Source organism: Sprattus sprattus (assembly GCF_963457725.1).
Source record: "Sprattus sprattus genome assembly, chromosome: 13".
Taxonomy (NCBI): Eukaryota; Metazoa; Chordata; class Actinopteri; order Clupeiformes; family Clupeidae; genus Sprattus; species Sprattus sprattus.
This window is the reverse complement of record NC_137911.1, coordinates 21,451,314-21,468,976: the sequence shown is the minus strand read 5'-3', so window position 1 is coordinate 21,468,976 and position 17,663 is coordinate 21,451,314. Positions and strand designations below refer to the sequence as shown.

At 45.4% G+C, this 17,663-nt stretch overlaps 1 protein-coding gene across 1 annotated transcript in view; it reads right to left on the bottom strand.

Moving 5' to 3' along the window:
* Positions 1-17,663, bottom strand: part of cdin1 (CDAN1 interacting nuclease 1) — a gene marked incomplete at its 3' end in the record, with an annotated part of 60,894 nt that overhangs the window by 31,935 nt on the left and 11,296 nt on the right. The window contains exons 3-7 of the mRNA XM_080849916.1: positions 17,110-17,174; positions 16,234-16,294; positions 11,435-11,507; positions 2,872-2,951; positions 2,321-2,370 (exon numbers count right to left, since the gene is read on the bottom strand). Of these exons, the coding sequence (XP_080706042.1) occupies positions 2,321-2,370; positions 2,872-2,951; positions 11,435-11,507; positions 16,234-16,294; positions 17,110-17,174 (329 nt within the window). The remainder of the gene's footprint in view (positions 1-2,320; positions 2,371-2,871; positions 2,952-11,434; positions 11,508-16,233; positions 16,295-17,109; positions 17,175-17,663) is intronic.

The window sequence follows — 17,663 nt, the reverse complement described above, 5'->3', positions numbered from 1 at the left end:
AAAGAGAGAACGTAAGCCAATTTCCCTTCATAAAACCTACATTAAACCAAATCTATAAATCGTCTAGCCCAGCCACACATAATTCATGTTGGCATTCCATTTACATGAGAATGATATGACTTGGCTATTTTGAAAGCATCACTAGAGCATGCATCACTCATCTGACCACAAATGCTTGGCTGGAATCTATTTGTGAGCAGTACTTCCTCTAAGCCCCAATATTGGAGGTTAAACAAATACTGCAAAGCAATTAAAGCACGCAGCTCGCAGAGCCACAAGACCATCTAAACTCCAATGAATGCATGCGCCTTAGACACACAGAGCTTTCTCCCCGACCCATAAGAGAGGGGCGGGTTTATGAAGTGCCGGCCGGAGACGGTGGAGGCAAGTGTGACAGGAGCCAAGGAGGGGGAATGAGGACGGAGGGCGGGGTAGGACAGGGTTGACTGACCATGAACACAGGGACCCCAGTGTGGTCCCCAGCTGCCGCCTCCTAAACAGCTTGTAGACGTCCCTCCCTTACACAGACACACACACACACAGACACACGTCCAGTTTTTGGAGGAAGCGAGTGATGACCTGGTTTTGACAGCCCATGACTGCCCATCTCTTGCTCTCTGATGACTGCCAATGAACCACTGCCCTGCTTTGAAGGGGTGTGTATGGTTGGGGGGGGGGGGGGGCGTCTAAGTGTGTGAGTGTGTATCAGTGAGTGAGTGAGGCAGAGAGACAGAAGTGAAACAGATAATGTAAAAGGTCATCAGCAAGAAAAGACAGAGAAGGAAGGAGCTTAATCAGTTGGACAAAGATACAGTGAGACAAAGTTGGAGAGAAAAAGACAGAGATACAAAAGAAAAGTGAGGGCAAGTGTGGTGAGAGAGTGAGTGAGTGTATGGTTGTGTGTGTGTGGGGGGGTAGGGTAAGAACAGAGGGGTGGGGAGCACACAAACAACCCCCCCCCCCCCCCCTATAGCCTTACCATCTCACTGACATGCCAAGAACTCTCCAAGGTGCTGATCATTCTTATTCTTCACTGCTTCTCCTTTGCAGTCATGCAGCCGGAAACAAACAAACACACACACACGCGCACACAGATACATTCAAGGACACACACACACACACACACACACACAGACACACTTAAGGACCCGCACACGCACACGCACACACACACACACACACACAAACACACACACACACACAAAAGGCCAGAGTCTGATCTGAAACCATAGCATACTGCACATCCCAAACACCAGAGGAGGAGGTCTTTCTTTTTTATTTTCCTGCTCGGCGTCCGTCCACAGCCGCCCGTCAGAGCTCCAACTCCTCAATGCTGACAGCCACGCGTCAGGCTGGGGCACCCCGTCTGGCTTTCTGGGGACTGCGCGCTCCTGGCTTCTGACGTGGTTTTGGGGTGTGGGGGTGTAGAGATAGAGGAGGGGGGGTTATGGGTCTTTCATGAGCATCCTCTTGGAGAGGAGGAAATAAAACGCGGCGGCAGCATAATAGAGGGGGCTTTGGGGATGGGAGCCGCCATGGCTGCTCGCCTCGCCGCGCTACACTTACGGCGGGCCCCGCTGCAGCGTGCCGGAGTTGACAGACGCATATAGATCAGGTTCCTCCTCCTCCTCCTCCTCCTCTGATTACTACCCTCCCCTCTCCCGAACACACACACACACACACACACACACACACACACACACACACACACACACACACACACACAGACACAGAGACAGACAGACACACACACACACACACACACACACACACACACACAGACAGACAGGCACAGACACACACACACACAGACACACACACACACACACACACACACACACACACACACACACACAGACACACACACACACACACACACAGACAGACACAGAGACAGACAGACAGACACACACACACACAAACACACACACACACACACAGACAGACAGGCACAGACACACACACACACAGAGACACACACACACACACACACACACACACACAGACACACACACACACAGACACAGAGACAGACAGACAGACACACACACACACAAACACACACACACACACACAGACAGACAGGCACAGACACACACACACACAGAGACACACACACACACACACACACACACACACACACACACACACACACACACCCACCCCTCTCCCAGTGATGGGGAGCGCTGAGGCACAGACAGGATGAAAACACCTTCCCCTCTCAAGCAGAACTTTTATGTCAGGTGAGGCTGGAAACATCTCATCCCCCTCCGACGGCTCCTCGTCAATTTGGGGCTTAACATTTTATGGGAAAGGATACTGTTTGATGCAGTCAACCAGCGGTCCATAACAGCAGTCATTTATTGTGCACTGAAAAAGAGGCGGAAGAAATATTACGGTGCAGCAGGGCCGGGGTGTGGGTGTGTGTGTGTGTGTGCGTGCGTATCTGGGCGTGTGTGTGTGTATCTGGGTGTGTGTATCTGGGTGTGTGTGTGTGCCATTAAACAGCAACAGCACGGAGAGTAGAACACACTCGAGACGACGCCCCAGCATCACGGACGGCTGAACGCAAGTGCTGGTCACGTGACTTTATTAGCACAAGATCCTGAGGTCTATCAACACTCGTCTTTCCTCCTCTGTGAGGGCTGGGTACTGAACATTTACTGGCGACATTAGCGTTATTTACACCTAGAATATAAGGCAAGGTCAAGCCACACTCACATAAGCTGCTGTCTTCAAAAACAATGAGACAAAATAAAAAAAATTAAAAATACTTCCTTGAATTAAATTCTCTTGACCTCCACAAAAACTGAAGAAATATGCGACTTTACAGTTGTTTGTGTGTTAGCGGCAGCGTTGTTTACACCTTACCTGAGCCACATGATTAGCCAAAGGGAGATCTTGGATCAAAGATGGCTCCCTCAGCATGTTGTTAAGGATTTGCTTCGAAACTGCGTAGAACAAAAGAAGGGGAACAAGAGCAAGTAATGAGCAGACACGTACAGTATATATAGAAAATATATACCGTTTTCCATCTCTGAATTGTGTGTGTGTGTGTGTGTGTGAGAGTGTGAGAGTGTGTGTGTGTAGGTGTGTGTGCGTGTGCGTGTGTGTGTGCGTGTGTGTGTTGCCACTGCACCTCCCCACCCCCCTTTTTTCTGATGCTAAATTGGGTGAGGAGGTAGATTCAGTGTCATCCGTGGCGAAGCCGACGCAAATGACATATTTAACATCAAATATGCTGAGGAGCGTCGTCCGTCTCCTGCGCTCAATTGCGCAAGTGCTCGGAGCCTATTGAGATCTTCCCTAGATAAATGTTTCCCTCTCTGGAGCTAGCGCCCTGTGCAGTTTATCTATGTTATGAAGGATGAATATTTTGCATGTTTCATCCCATTCCAGCACCACTAACAGCATAAATCAGGGCACAAGCCAGCCGGATTGATTCTCCATTACTGAAATCCCAAAGAGGAGAAAAAAAAACCCTAAATCATTTTTTAAAAGATTCAGATTAAATGGATTGTATCATTGTGTGACAAAATGGTTGAGAAGCGCCGTTTTAATGATATATACATATGGCCGTGACAGAGATGCTTGTTCGGCTGACAATTTCAGGAATGTTTCTATCCAAGAGCAGAGTTACAGAGAGGAAATTCAGAAATAAAGAGAGAGAGAGAGAGGGAAACGATCTGGATGGGAGAGAATGAGAGTTCAACCAGGAGACAGGACTAATTAGGGCCTGTTAATATGAACCATGGCCAATGAAACAGTATCAACATATAGTTTGCCTTTTTTTACAAGACCTTTTTCTTCTGAGGATATCCTCCCGTATAAGCCTCTGTTGACCATAAAGCCTCATTACAATACCGTTGCTGTGCTAGAACACATAAAAATGATCTGCCCCTCCCCACACCCTCTCACACTCCCACCCTCCCTTACTCCCTCTCACTCCATCTCTCCCTCCCTCCCTCCTCCCTTGCTCTATCTCTCCAAGGTGCTGCTCCTCGCATCTCATATCAAAACCCTGGAAGAGGAATAACAAATATGCTGCTGTGATCCCAAGTCTATTCTTCCTGGCGCTAAAGAGAGACAGAGAGAGAGAGAGAGAGAGAGAGAGAGAGAGAGAGAGAGAGAGAGAGAGAGAGTGCTAGAGAAGAGAAGAGAGAGAAGAGGGGAAAGGAGGGCAGAGAGAGAGAACAAAGCCCAGTCAGCACTCCTCCTCTGCAGCTCTGAGACGAAAGAAAGAGAGAGAGAGAGAGATAGAGAGAGCGAGAGAGAGAAGGGAACAGGGAGGAAGTAGCGGGGCCCGGATGCTTTATTTTCACCGCTCATTTTTCTCCCGGATTGGTGCCTTCACGGATCCATACGGTGTGCGCCTCCACCGGCTGGCCAATGAAAGCAAGCAGGGTTATATTTTCCCCTTGAGTTAGGACACCTCATGACAAATGATAATGGATAATCAATAAAGCAGAGGGAGGGGAAGGGGGGGTTGGAATATGAGGCAGCAAACTTTATGAAGCCAGGAGACATATTACTCCCCAACAACACTCGTTTCCCTTAACAAAGTCACTACTCGGCTGTGCCTAATAATCTGAAGGAAAATCAAAGGACCCGCAACCACATCAGCAATATTGGCAACTTATTCCACTTTAATGGCATTTTGATTGATTTTTTCCCCCTCCTAATGGTACTTTTATAGATTTGACGCTGGTCCTGCAAAACAGTGGCGTGTAATAAACCTCCCTGAAGGCAAGCAGCAGCCATTAAAGCTCTTGTCTTACTAGCACTCATAATTGGAGGTTGACCACCATCACATTTTGGTGGTTCAAACACACCACATACGCTTGAAGGCTGAGGTCAGATTGTGTTCCATCTTTCCCCATCGGTCTGTTATTTTCAATTTTTTTGTTCTTGCTGTGGTTCTCCAATGAGACATGATAAGGGATGAGGAGGTTCTTCCTCAAACTCACCACCACCTCGGCCCCAAACTGCTTTTTTTTTTTTTTTTGAAGGATGGGGTTAAAAATCATCGTTAGGAGGCCGACCTTGGCGCTGACATTGTGAGGTTTCAGCCGCGCGCTGACCTGATGAAAATGGAAGGCCGGGCGGCTCGTAAATCAGGCGGCTTTTAAAATGAGTTTACCCTAATGCCCATTCATCACACGCCGTAATGCCATTTGCAGGCTGGGATTCGCCCGAGCCTGAAGCCGCCGTCGCTGTTGCTGCCGCTGCGCACAATCGCCGCAGTAAATAACAACAGGGCCCAACATCCGCGCATGGCTGACGCCTCCTACATCAGCATGCATTTATTAAAGACGGCCCCGCCTAGCAAACATGCGCGTACACATGCACACACACATGCACGCACACACTCACACCCGAGAATCCACAATCACAAACACAAACACAGGCGCACACACACACACAAATCCACATACACACTAATACTGGAGTAGCAAACGCATACATTAACCTGCATTCATCAACATACACATATAGACACACATTAATGTACACACACACACACACACACACACTACAATTACAGTCAGGCACATACAGAAAACAAGCATACACTACCACCCTTTCACACACATAAGATTCACACAGATATGGGCTATGCATCCACACTCACACATGGACAAATTACAGCCCCCTACACACACACACACACACACACACACACACACACACACACACACACACACACACACACACACACACACACACACACACACACACACACACACACACACACAACATACACTCACGCCACGCCACACATCACCCAGCCACCCACCCACTCATCCTCCCTTGCTCCCAAGCCATACATATTACCCCTACGCACAAAGCCCTGCAGCAGCACATAACACACAACAGCAAACTGTAAAGATACGGCAAATTTATTGTAATTGTCCCGCATCGGCATAAATTGTGATGGAGGTATCCCCCTCCGAAGAAGAGTGCCGAGGAAGGCAGAGAGAGAGGACGGAAAAGGGGCTCCAGCTCCTCTGGGGACTGGGAGAGGAACACTTAAAGTGCTGTTTGCCAAACAGAAAAGCAATAAAGAAATAAATAAAAATCCGCCTTCATCACCGTCGCAAGTCTCAAAGCGCACTCTAATAAAATGATGAATGGTGTAAAACATACAAGCATTGCCTTGCCTTATTTCTTTTCTCCTGAAGTCGTTTTCTGTTTTTTTGTTTGTTTTTGTGTGTGTGTGTCTTTCTTCCCTACCCCCTCCCTCCTTACCTCCTTCTCCACTAGGGTGAAAAAGGCATTATCTAAATCAGAAAAATGGAGAGAAAGCTCATTAGAAGGCAACATTTGTTGAGGGAGGACCATGATAAACAATAACGGATGATGCTCGTTATAGGCCTTGACACTGATGAGCTCCTCGGCAAGTTTGTTTATTAATTAAAAAACCCACTCCCCACCCCCCCAGACTCACTCCCTCTTGTTCCTGTGCACAAGCCATTGAGCTGCAAAGGCGCGTCGTACATCAAACTTCATGGCGCGGAGGAGAGACGGGACCTGATAATGTGCGCCGCTAAAGCTGATTTTCCATGATGAATCTCGGAGCATATAAATTGGCTAATATCTGAAAACATTTACAGATACTAGAGGAATTGACTACTTGTGGGACGTGATGGATGGCCCTGCCCGACGCTGGCGGACAGCTCCGCAAATCTCTGCAGCTGCCTTAAGCCCCTCATTTGATTTTCCAATTTACTTTTTTTAATCTATCCTCCTGTACATGGTGAGAGAAAAAGACAAGGGGGGGGGGGGGGGACAGAGAACGAGGAGAGAGAGAGATGGAGAGGGAGGAAGAGGGAAAAAATTCACAGCTGTTCTTTATTTTTTCCCACTCCTGCATCCTCTTGTGAGGTGGTGATGCTAGATGCTAGATGCGAGATGCGCTCTAGCTGTGCTAGAGGAAGGAAAGGAAACTGTAGATGTAGAGAGAAAGGGATGAAAAACAAGGGAACGATATAATGATAGAAAGAAAGAAATACAGAAATATGAGAGATACACAGTGCAGAAAGACAGAGAACAAGAGAGCACTGAGAGGAGAGCAAGAGAGAATGAGTAGGACTGTGCACGTCTGAAAAAGAGGGGGAAAGACGGAGAGGGAGAGAGCAGAAAGGTACAAGAGGAACGGGTCCCAGCAGGGTTAGTGGGGCAGAACTGATCTGCTTCCACTTGATTCTCCCTGATAGCGGTGAGCAGCCCAGGCCTGCCAGCCAGGTTCGGCTGGGTCACAGCATTAGGCGGCGCTGCGACTGACTTTAGCTCTGCCACTGGACAGGAGTAATTAGTATACTTGTCAAGCCAAGAGGTAGCACTCGCCTACTTACCTCACGATGCCCTTCCTCCCCCTCCCCTTCCCCCTCCCTCTCCTCGCTCGCTCCACTCGTTCTCCTGCCCCCCATCGCTAATGACGTGCTCCCTGCACTCATTTACTCCAAACTGCATTCACCCTGAGCTGTGCTGTGTACTCTACCTTGCGAGCGTGGGCCGTAGACATGAGCAGCTAGACTGACAGTGCTATAAACAGGCTCTCCTGTATTGACCTCCCCATTACCCCCCCACACCCCCCCACCAAGGGGGCCAGGTGAATGAGCTCTTGGCTTCCCTGAGTAACACATAGATCAGGGTCATCTAGTATTGGTGCTATAGTGTCTCCTCACATCAAATGAGACAAAAAAAATCTATTTATCATACAAGAACAAATGGAGAAAATAGCATTAAGCCAAGAGTAAAATGCATGCCCAAACATTTATAAAAAATACACACCCAGAGAGAGACACAGATAGACACACTCACGTGGGCAGACACACTCACTTGCGCAAACACACACACACACACACACACACACACACACACACACTTACACCAATGTAGTAACTAAAGATGATGATGGATCTCACAGAGGTCCAATCACTGTGTTCAAACTCATGTGGTAGGAATCCAATGTTGTGTAAGGCCTTGGGAACATGAAAGAAGGTCAAACAACAAGCTCCTTGTCCAAAAAAAGAAACTTAAATCTAAATCCACCCTAACTTTAAAGCGGACAAATAAAAGTGGGAGCAGAGGAGATGGGAGTGGAGAAAGGGAAGACAAATGATTGAGAGAAGGAAAGAAGGAAAAGGAAGAAAGAAAGACCAAACGGAAACAAAATAGGGTAAAAGACTGCCATCTGCTCTACTGACAATGTACTAGGGACACAAAATAACATGGCACCAGGAGTTTGACTGCCTACACCATAATTGTCACCATCACTTGCAACCATTAAGAAATGTAACATTTAACACAATTTACTAAAGTCACTGGCCTTAAAGAGATGTTTTACAGACCACTTCTAGCTCACTTTCAGGCCGACCACACGTCCATCGCACTGGCTAAAAATCGTCTGGCATGACATTTTAACAGATTGGAAAGTGAAAGTTTGCAAAAACACTAAGTAATACATAAAAAAAAGCATTCCTTAAAATAATTTGTAATATGGCTTGTAGTGAAACTAAGAGATTGTGTTACTCTTGCCATAAATAATAATGCTTAAAAAATGTCTCCCGCTGTGCGACAAACGATTTCTTTGCGTCACAATATTCAACTAAATCAATTCCCTTTTTCCCTGATCTGCATCACAAACAGGGGCTTAATGGATGTTATCATTTTTATAAATGTGATGAGGCTGCTTTAAATGTATTGATTTTATTGAATGTGTCTGCTAAACTTGGTGTGTGTGTGTGTGTGTGTGTGCGTATATGTGTGACCGAGAGTAAGTGAGAGTGTATGAGGTAAAAGCGGGGACACACACTCACGCACACACGCACACACACACAGACAAAATCAACCCACTGAAACCAGGAAAAGAGCTGAAGCAATTTACAACATATTGATCTGGCACCAGTGATTGTATGTACATTCTGCAGTCCCACAGGCACAGATTTCTGTGCCTCTTTAATGCAAAGGAGAAAACAAGGGAATAAGAAAATATGGGGCTGGCTGGGGCTAAAGCTGGGCTAAAGTCACTCCTCAAGACAGGAGCAATGTCCCTTATATAGAAGTCTATTGATCCATGCAGTCTTCCAGGCATACACACACACAAACACACACACACACACACACATAACTGAGGTTGTAGGGCTTTGGGGGAAGGGAATGATGGATGTGCCTGCCAATAGCCCTGAACAAACCTGTTAGCTAATTGCCAGCAAAGACAATTATCCCTGCATTGTTTCATAATGGAAACACATTACAAAACTCTAATATACACACAGGGAGATTCAATGGTTTGACCGCGGAGACCATGTGCACAGAATTTCATTGCCAAAGGCCAGGCGGGTCACCGCTGAGATGGGAGAGAAGAGAGTGTGTCAGAATAGCAGTCCCTCTGACCAGCTGGCCAGCAAGAAGCTTCTGCCATCAGTCAGCCTAATGCTCAGTCTCTGATGGCTGAGCAGGACATCCAGCAACATGAGAGGCATGTTATCAAGAATATACTTTGGAAAAGGAACACGTCATGCTATTCAAACCAACTGCACCGTCATACTGTCAAGTAAACTAATAGAATAATGTAATATGTTCTTATTGTCATTCATTTTTTTAAATTCAATTTAGGTTAGAGAGATGAACCAGGGGGGGGTGGGGTGAAAATATAAAAAACATCATAAAATACACTTGCTAACGTTGAGCTAATTCTCTACAGATGCTTGGCTATGCTAGTGTCAGCTCCCAGAGAGGTCTCCCCTGACAAACACAATACAGACTTGTAGCAGTTCAGAGGCTCCCGAGCCTTCCCTGGAATACAGCCCTGCATCACAGGCTGCTCGGACTACTATTTTGACAAGTGCTGGATAACGGTGGGTCCAAAGCAATCACAGCCTTGACGTTGACAAATGGCTGTACTGTGGCGAAGTTGAAAATAACACACATCCACTTTAATCTCTTTCTTGATTAAATCGAAGGCGTACAGTTTTGACATCATGTGATTCACTCATAAAGCACCTACTGCCTCTTTTTCTTGCCAGGATGTGTCCATTGAAATGATATTGAAGCCTTGTGCGAGTGCTGGGAGAGTGGGCTGGTGTGTGTGTGTGTGTGTGTGTGTGTGTGTGTGTGTGTGTGTGTGTGTGTGTGTGTGTGTGTGTGTGTGTGTGTGTGTGTGTGTGTGTGTGTGTGTGTGTGTTTTGTGTGTGTGTGATTGAGAGAGAGAGAGAGAGAGAGAGAGAGAGAGATAGAAAGAGAGTAATACAGACGAGGATGAAAGAGAATCAAGAGATGCATGACTTCAGCCCTTACAAAAAATTGTATCACAAAACCTACAGGCTATGACATGGGGTTAAGATGAAGGACCGCTGAGGGAGGCAAGGACAAATAGCAGCTCAGACAAACAATTATGTCCCTGTTTTCCTTTCCTCTCTCCAATGCCAGTTACGAGGGGACGTGCCCTTCCCTGCTCCATGGCTATACAGTGTTGTGACTACACCATCAGAGCGGTTATTTACATGTAACACACAGATGAGAGATGAAAAGTGTGTACTTCTGCTCTTTGTCTATTGGTTTTGTTCATGTCAAGACCCATCAGATATGCTCGAACCGGTATATCAGGCTTCACTTCACACAGTCAGACTGCGGTGGACCGTGCACAATTACAGAGTTGCTCTATGGTCACTTTGAATATCACTCTTAACTCATTTATAACCATGGCCTTTGAGCACATACAGTGGCAAATTAACTCTTGATCACGAGGGAAAAAACTTTCAACCCGGTTTTTGTACTTCATTTAAAAAAACTCCTAGGTGAAAAAAATGCTCATATCATCTGCTCAATTTATTTTATTAAAATCTATACCTGTTATGTTTACCAATCCACAGTTTCTGCATTGAATCATATATTTTGTCAAATACATTTTTTTTTTATTCATATCATGTGTTTTAGTAGCATATATGTACATAGTGCATTAACTGCTTGTAGAATTGATTTGTGATCACTATGTGTCAGTATCCAGTGCCAAGAGAACCCCTGCTTGGTCCCACTCCTTTTCACCACAGTTCAAATTTGTAAGTACAACTGACATGGAGGAGCAGAGAAAAAAATAAGTGTGTGTGGGAGTGAGCATGTGTGTGTGTGTGAGAGAGAGTAAGACGGAGTGCAAGAGAAGGAGAGAAACTGGGAGAGGGGGGGGGGGGGGGGTTATAAATAACGTTGATGAACTGAAGTAGCATTGATCTAAACAGCAGTTAAGTGGTGGGTGGTCTGCCCAATGCTTAATTGTCAGTCATCTGCCCCAGGTACTACTGGTGGTGGGGGCCTGGCTCCCATTAAAGGCTGTGTGGGTTGGAGCAGCAGCGGGGTGACTCGGAGGAGGAGGAGGAGGGCGGATGAGAAGGGGGGGGGGGGGGGGGGGTGGGGGGGGGGTTACTCTACTCACATGCCGTGCTCTGCTGCTCTTGTAAGAAGCGCTCGACCACAAGGCGAGCCAGCAGGGCGGGCGACAGGTCCACCTGAGAGCAGAGGGGAGAGGACAAAGACTAAAACAGCAGCACAATAACCACCACCACCACCACAACAACAACAACAGGAAGAAGAACCAGAACAAGAAAAGCGGGAAAAAGGGGAGAGCGGGAGCAGCCACCAGCCTTCTGCTCCAATTAGTGACGGGCTCGTTCACGTCTCAAATGGCAAAGGAAGGGAAAGAGGGAGCGGGAGTGGGGTAGGGTGTGGGTGCGTCTTCTCTCCACAACCACAAAGCGAGATAGAAGAGGGGGAATTATCACTTTAAGTCGCACCCACTCAAGACGATTCTTAGAGTATTATGTGGAAGTGGTTTTACACCGTGAACGCCGTAGCCATTTCCTGTAATCCCGTTTGCGTTTGTTAAGGGGCCCCGGCTTTTCAATAGAGCCAAACGATCTTCTCGTATTTCAGATGTCGCTCTGACTTTCAATGGAGCTCACATTAACTGGCAGCCAACAAACCTTTGTGTCGTTCAATGTTACTATCTGGCTGGTAGACGAATGTTTAAATTATGTCGTTTAAATGGCTGTTACATGTTATTAAGTGCTTTGGTTTTCTGAAGGTTTCTGCTTTATTTTGGTATTTTGGCTTTCAGGTCCAGGTGGAAAGAGCTGATAGTGGGGTATAGCCGGCAGCAGATAGGGAAGATAAGAGAGCTGAATGACTAGGAATAAAAGTGGCTTTCAAGGAAACCATCCCAGTCAAACATACACAGTGTCACTACTCACCATGTTAAATACCTATGTAAGAAGTATAACATTCCATGTATCTATGAATTAAAATTCCACAGATTTTTTTTTTACCAAGGTTCATAAAAGAACTTTAGAAACAGGTTGCTCATTCTCTCAAAGCCATGACAGGTCTGCAAGATAGTGAAACCGTCATGCCTGGAGGTGCCATCATACCAAGAGTTTCGGGGGCTCTCTTACGGAAAGCCACAGGACCTGTAGCTGCAGCGCACCTTTGAAGCTAAAACACCTTGAAAAGCTGCGAGGGGCAGGTGCGGAGATCAAGGCCGAGTTTGACGTGCGGCGCGGCCCTCGCGTATCATTTCGCAGTCTGATTGCAAAGCCGAGGCTGACAGAGACAAGGAGGCAGGCCTACCCCTCAACACCTCTCAACACCTCTCGGCTTCTTCTGTCGTGTTCTGCGGAGTACAACCCACCTCACCGTGATGGAACAATAGAGGCTAATTATTGAAATATCATTCACCGAAGCACTCTACGGACATCAAGGGAAAACAGAAGGGAAGTGTAACATACAACAAATTCAGAGTGTATAATTTACGAATCAGGGAGAAAAAAAAATAGATATGAACAAAGGAGTAGGAGAAACACAAAAAGGAAAAAAATATCTCATTACCCCTCCTGCCTCTTTAGTATATTAAACACGGCCGGCCTGCTTCAGCCAGATCCCTGCTGCAATGAAACAAGGCGCCATTATAGCCGGGAAACATTTTTTTCTCTTGTTAGCATAATTGGGGCCTAAAAGTGAATCCTTGCCTGGCTCGTGGCTCGATTGTAGCGTTTTATCTCTCCTGTGATCCTTCCTGATGCTGCTGGAAGCGCTCGGCGCTCCGCACAAAGAGATTTACTGGCGGTGTTATTTGTTAACATCGCCATAATTCTGCATAGAGAATGCAGCCGCACAGAAAACCAAACATGTCTATAATTATTACGGCGAGGAGCAGCGACGACATTCGTCTTCATTAGGGATCCGGGAGGATTTTTTTCTTTCCAAGTGAGAGCTCTCTCGTCTCCTTTAGCCTGCAGGTCTATCTCTTTACCGCAGAGTCTGAGAGCCTTTCTGAGATTCTCGTGCTTTCTCTCTGTATCTCTCATTGCCTCTAATTGTCTTCCTCTCAGTTTTGTCTCTCTGCCCCGCTCTCCCTCTCATTTGAAATCTCAGGATAACAATTGCGCACCAGCTCCAGTAACCCACATCAAGGATGACACATGAAGAATGGCGGCATTACCCAAGGTGGGCTGGTCTGAATATGGACCAGCTGATTAGTTCAGGTACTTGCATCCAGCTAATTTTCATATTAATCACGAGGCCATTCCCCTCCAAAGTCAGACACCTCCACTTGAGCTTGAACGTGAACTGTAAGTAACGCTTACAGCCTCCTGCTTATAGGCACCACGTCTGAGAAACCACACCAGCCACCAGGATTTAGATTTATTAGGGACAAAAATGCTCTTTCTATATAAGCTGCATTTATGATGGCAGGCCACCTGATCGTAAAAAAAATAGGGAATAAACAGGGGAGAAAGAAGACAACATAAGCACACATAAAGCTTCACTGTACACACACAGATTCAATTGTAATAGTTACCCCTAATTGGAGATACCATCTCATAAAAGGGCTTTGATAACTACAAACAACAACCTTAGTGGCCTGAGGGACCATAGGTGGCTTTGTGTAAATGTTAAGAAGCATATTTTAAAAAAACTGTTAAATCTGGTAAATGGCTCATAGACCATTATCAAAGAGTTGATTCTAATCCACACAAAAAGAGTAATGATGACAGTTAACTTTTATCTGTCAGTACATAAAGGGGCTATATGTAAATCGGACTAGCTGTGGGCTCACAAGCTAAATTATTTAATATTCCTCCCCCTAAGCAGATTGGGGCAGTGTGTTACAACATTTGCATTCCTCTACCTCCTCTCCCTTCACAGAAGTAAACAAAAGATTTGGCCAAGGTGGCAGAGGCTGAAAGCTATATGCATCATGAAAATATTTAAAATGATTGAATGATATCAACATCAATTGACATTTATTGGTTACATCAACTTAGCCGAGGTCTTCATTCAAGCACTCGAACTTCTGAGCTAGTTGAGTCTGAATCTAACCATTAATGTTAACTGCTGGGCTTGCTATTGAGCGGTCAGATGAACCTCACCAACCCCAACCTCAAAATCCTCTATGCATCAACAGGAGTGAAAAGTGTAGAAATATACTGTTAATAAGCACTTCTGTCTTATTTTTGTCTCATTAAATCAGTTTTACACACATTACTGTCCAACTTCTATGCGTAATTCATTGTTATCAACTGGTGTTGCTAAAAATGGCTAACAAAGGCCAACCTGGCAAGAAGCACAACAAAGGTGGTTTTCTAACTTGACTTCCGACATGGTCAACTTAGGTGTGACGTCATGCAAGTTCTAACTTCTGAGGTAAATGGGACGCAACATAACTACAGGATAGCCATGCTCACTTTGGTCTGATTAAAGACGAAATCCAGCACTCGGTGGATTAAGGCTAAAAATTTAGCTTTTCACACTTTAACTGTCATTATTTTAGCCGCTGAAATAGGATTTTAGAAACGGCATTTTTGACATAACGTCAAAATAGTTATTTCTAAATATTTTGTTGCTATATGTAGTTTTTTTGAATTGCTTTTTAATTTTTTTAACTAAATGTCTTACATACAGCACCTTCAATGAGTGCCATATTTTGTAGACTAAATGCTCCCTAGTGTATAGGTCACACACATACTAGCGCTAATTCCATGATCCGTATCAGAATATAACCATTTCCTTGCGCCTTTGAAATATTTTACTTCCGAGTCTAAAAGCTGTCACATTATTATGAAGTCACTGATATGACTTGAGGGCATGTGGGTACTTGTGAATAGCATCTTTACCTGAACAACGAGCCCCAGGAGGAGAGACCGGCTGATTAAAGGTCTGGGTATTAACCCACTTTATCTTTATTATTATCTGAGTAAACAGTGAGTCTGTGGCTTTATGCGATGCATTTAAAGCAATCCCAGGACTACCCTCAGACCAGCGAGCCACCCTTTTAAAAGCATGGCACCTTGGGCCCACCAGCCCTCTTTTCACTAGCCATTAAACCTTGAGTGTAACCCAATGTTAATTGTTAATTTGCTGACTGGCTGCAATGCACAGGAGACACTGGCTAGCAGTGGGGGAAGAGCCCCATTCCTTCTTATTAATGTGATATGTAGGAACTTGCCCGAGTGTAACACTTTAATGGCCACGGCGTAAAGTAATTTCTTTAATACAAACACTTCGTCAGACTCCACTCCCACAAGGTCCAACCACCTGCTCAGGCCGCCCACTCAGGAGAACCACTGCAGGGCAATCCAACTGTCTTCTCTTTGCCCTCCGAGCCAGTTAGGTGTGTTTGATGCACACAATGTTATGATCGTTTATATCATTTTTATTGCCAGCAATAGAAGTATGTTTAGGGAGTTTACTGATCAGGTTCCAGCCAGTGACCTTTATTTTGCAAAGTAAACAATAGAAATGATTTGGGTTAACGATTTAATAATGTTAATGGATTTTCATTTGTCAATCATGCCTTTTTTTGTTAATTGCTGTATTTATGAACGTCAATTATCATAATGACACAAACAGTATTTTTACATCTGTCTTGAAGAGGACGAGGACTAATTACATTAATAATTGGTTAATAAGGGCGGAACCATTTGCTCAATTTTCATAAGTACTAACAGACATGGCAAAAATCTTAAGCGCCACACAGGGCTTTGAAATGAGGGGGGTGTTTGGGGATAATTATGTTTGTTCCAAAAATCTGCTGCAGATTTGCTCGAGCACTTCAAAAAGAAAATAAAGACATATGACGGCGGAACAAGAGAGAAGAAAGAAGAAATGAAAAGAGAGGGAAAGACAAAGAGAGAGCGACAAAACTGAAAGCTAGTGAGACGGAGGTCAGATCATTACCTCATTGGCAATCTCTAGTAGGACAGGGGAGGAGGGACGCGTCTTGGCTTCAGTCAGGTACCTTCATTAGGACACAAAATGACAGAAGTGAGCAGGAGCAGGAGGAGGAGAGAAGGAAGCCAACAAAAGAGGACAGGAACAGGCCAGCCAAGACATGTTCATGTCCCTGATGGCCTCGGCCTCCATGGCATATGGCAGACTCGCTGTGGTCGCAACGGCAAACCCTCAGACGCATCTGATTCTCGCAGAAAGAAAAAAAAAAATAAGCCAACAAGATCGTTAACCAAAAACATTTTTTTTTTTACCGTTTTGTTTTGTTTACCCCAAACCTCACCTCATCCCCCCCTCCCCTGTGCCTCACACAGCTCCCCAGAAGCTTGCGGAGATCAACAGCAGATCATCTCAGAGGTTTTTGTTGTTGTGTTAAGTGGATTACCAGAACATTATCTGCCTCTATTTCGCTAAACAACAGGCTTAATAGGCTACACATGGGCTAATTGTGATATGCAAAGAGGCTTTGCTGCTGTCAGTCTGTTTTGTTTTTTCACTCATTTCTCAATGAAATTGCAGATAATAGCCCGCCATACGCTTCAGCAGGGCAAATGTCCAAGAGCAACTTTGTTTCTGTTTCAGCAAATCTGTGTTGCTTGTGAGAACTCAGCAGGTGCAGGGTGTGAGGGTGTGTGTGTGTATGTGTGTGTGTGTGTCTGTGTGTGTGTGTGAGTGGGATTGGTGGTCTGGACGGAGCAGTGATTTGTTTGGAAGGGTATTATATCTGTCAGCGAGGCCCACCCACTCACACCCGAATCTCACTCCATTTTGGCCGTGATCAGGTGAGAAGAATAAGCCAGGAAGTCAAGACAGGACGTGACCTACCTCTGGTAGTAGGCTTCAATGGCGTCGGGGGCATGGTGTTTGGATATGGTTCTTTTCGTCCTTTTCTGAAAGAACCACATTGTAAAGATTAGGTATATTGTTTATAGTCATAGTAATACCACAAAGCATTGCTTTAAATACATTGCATCCAAAGTCATACTTATTCTATTATACTACCCAACAAAGAAAAAAAAGCTTTCTTTCAGACCAGGTATAGAATGGCCTTCTGTTGAGTATGCCATTGTGTATGTACACATACGCAAGAGGGTCATAGTAATTGAATCGCAATAACTTGTAGCGCAGGGTCAAAGCAACACAGCAACACAGCAACCTTGCTCGCCTACCCCTATTGCAAACCTTGTATTAATTTCCCTCTCAATTCAAAAGGAGAGGCCCCCCCTCCTTGTCCACTTCAACCCTCTTTCTTTTTTTAAATGCATTCAATTGCATTCTTAGCCAGGGGGTGGGGAAGGAAAAGAAAGAGAGCATTGCTTAAAAAACAACTTATTTAAAAACTACAAAAAAAAAGAAAGGGAAAGAGAGAATGTAATTCC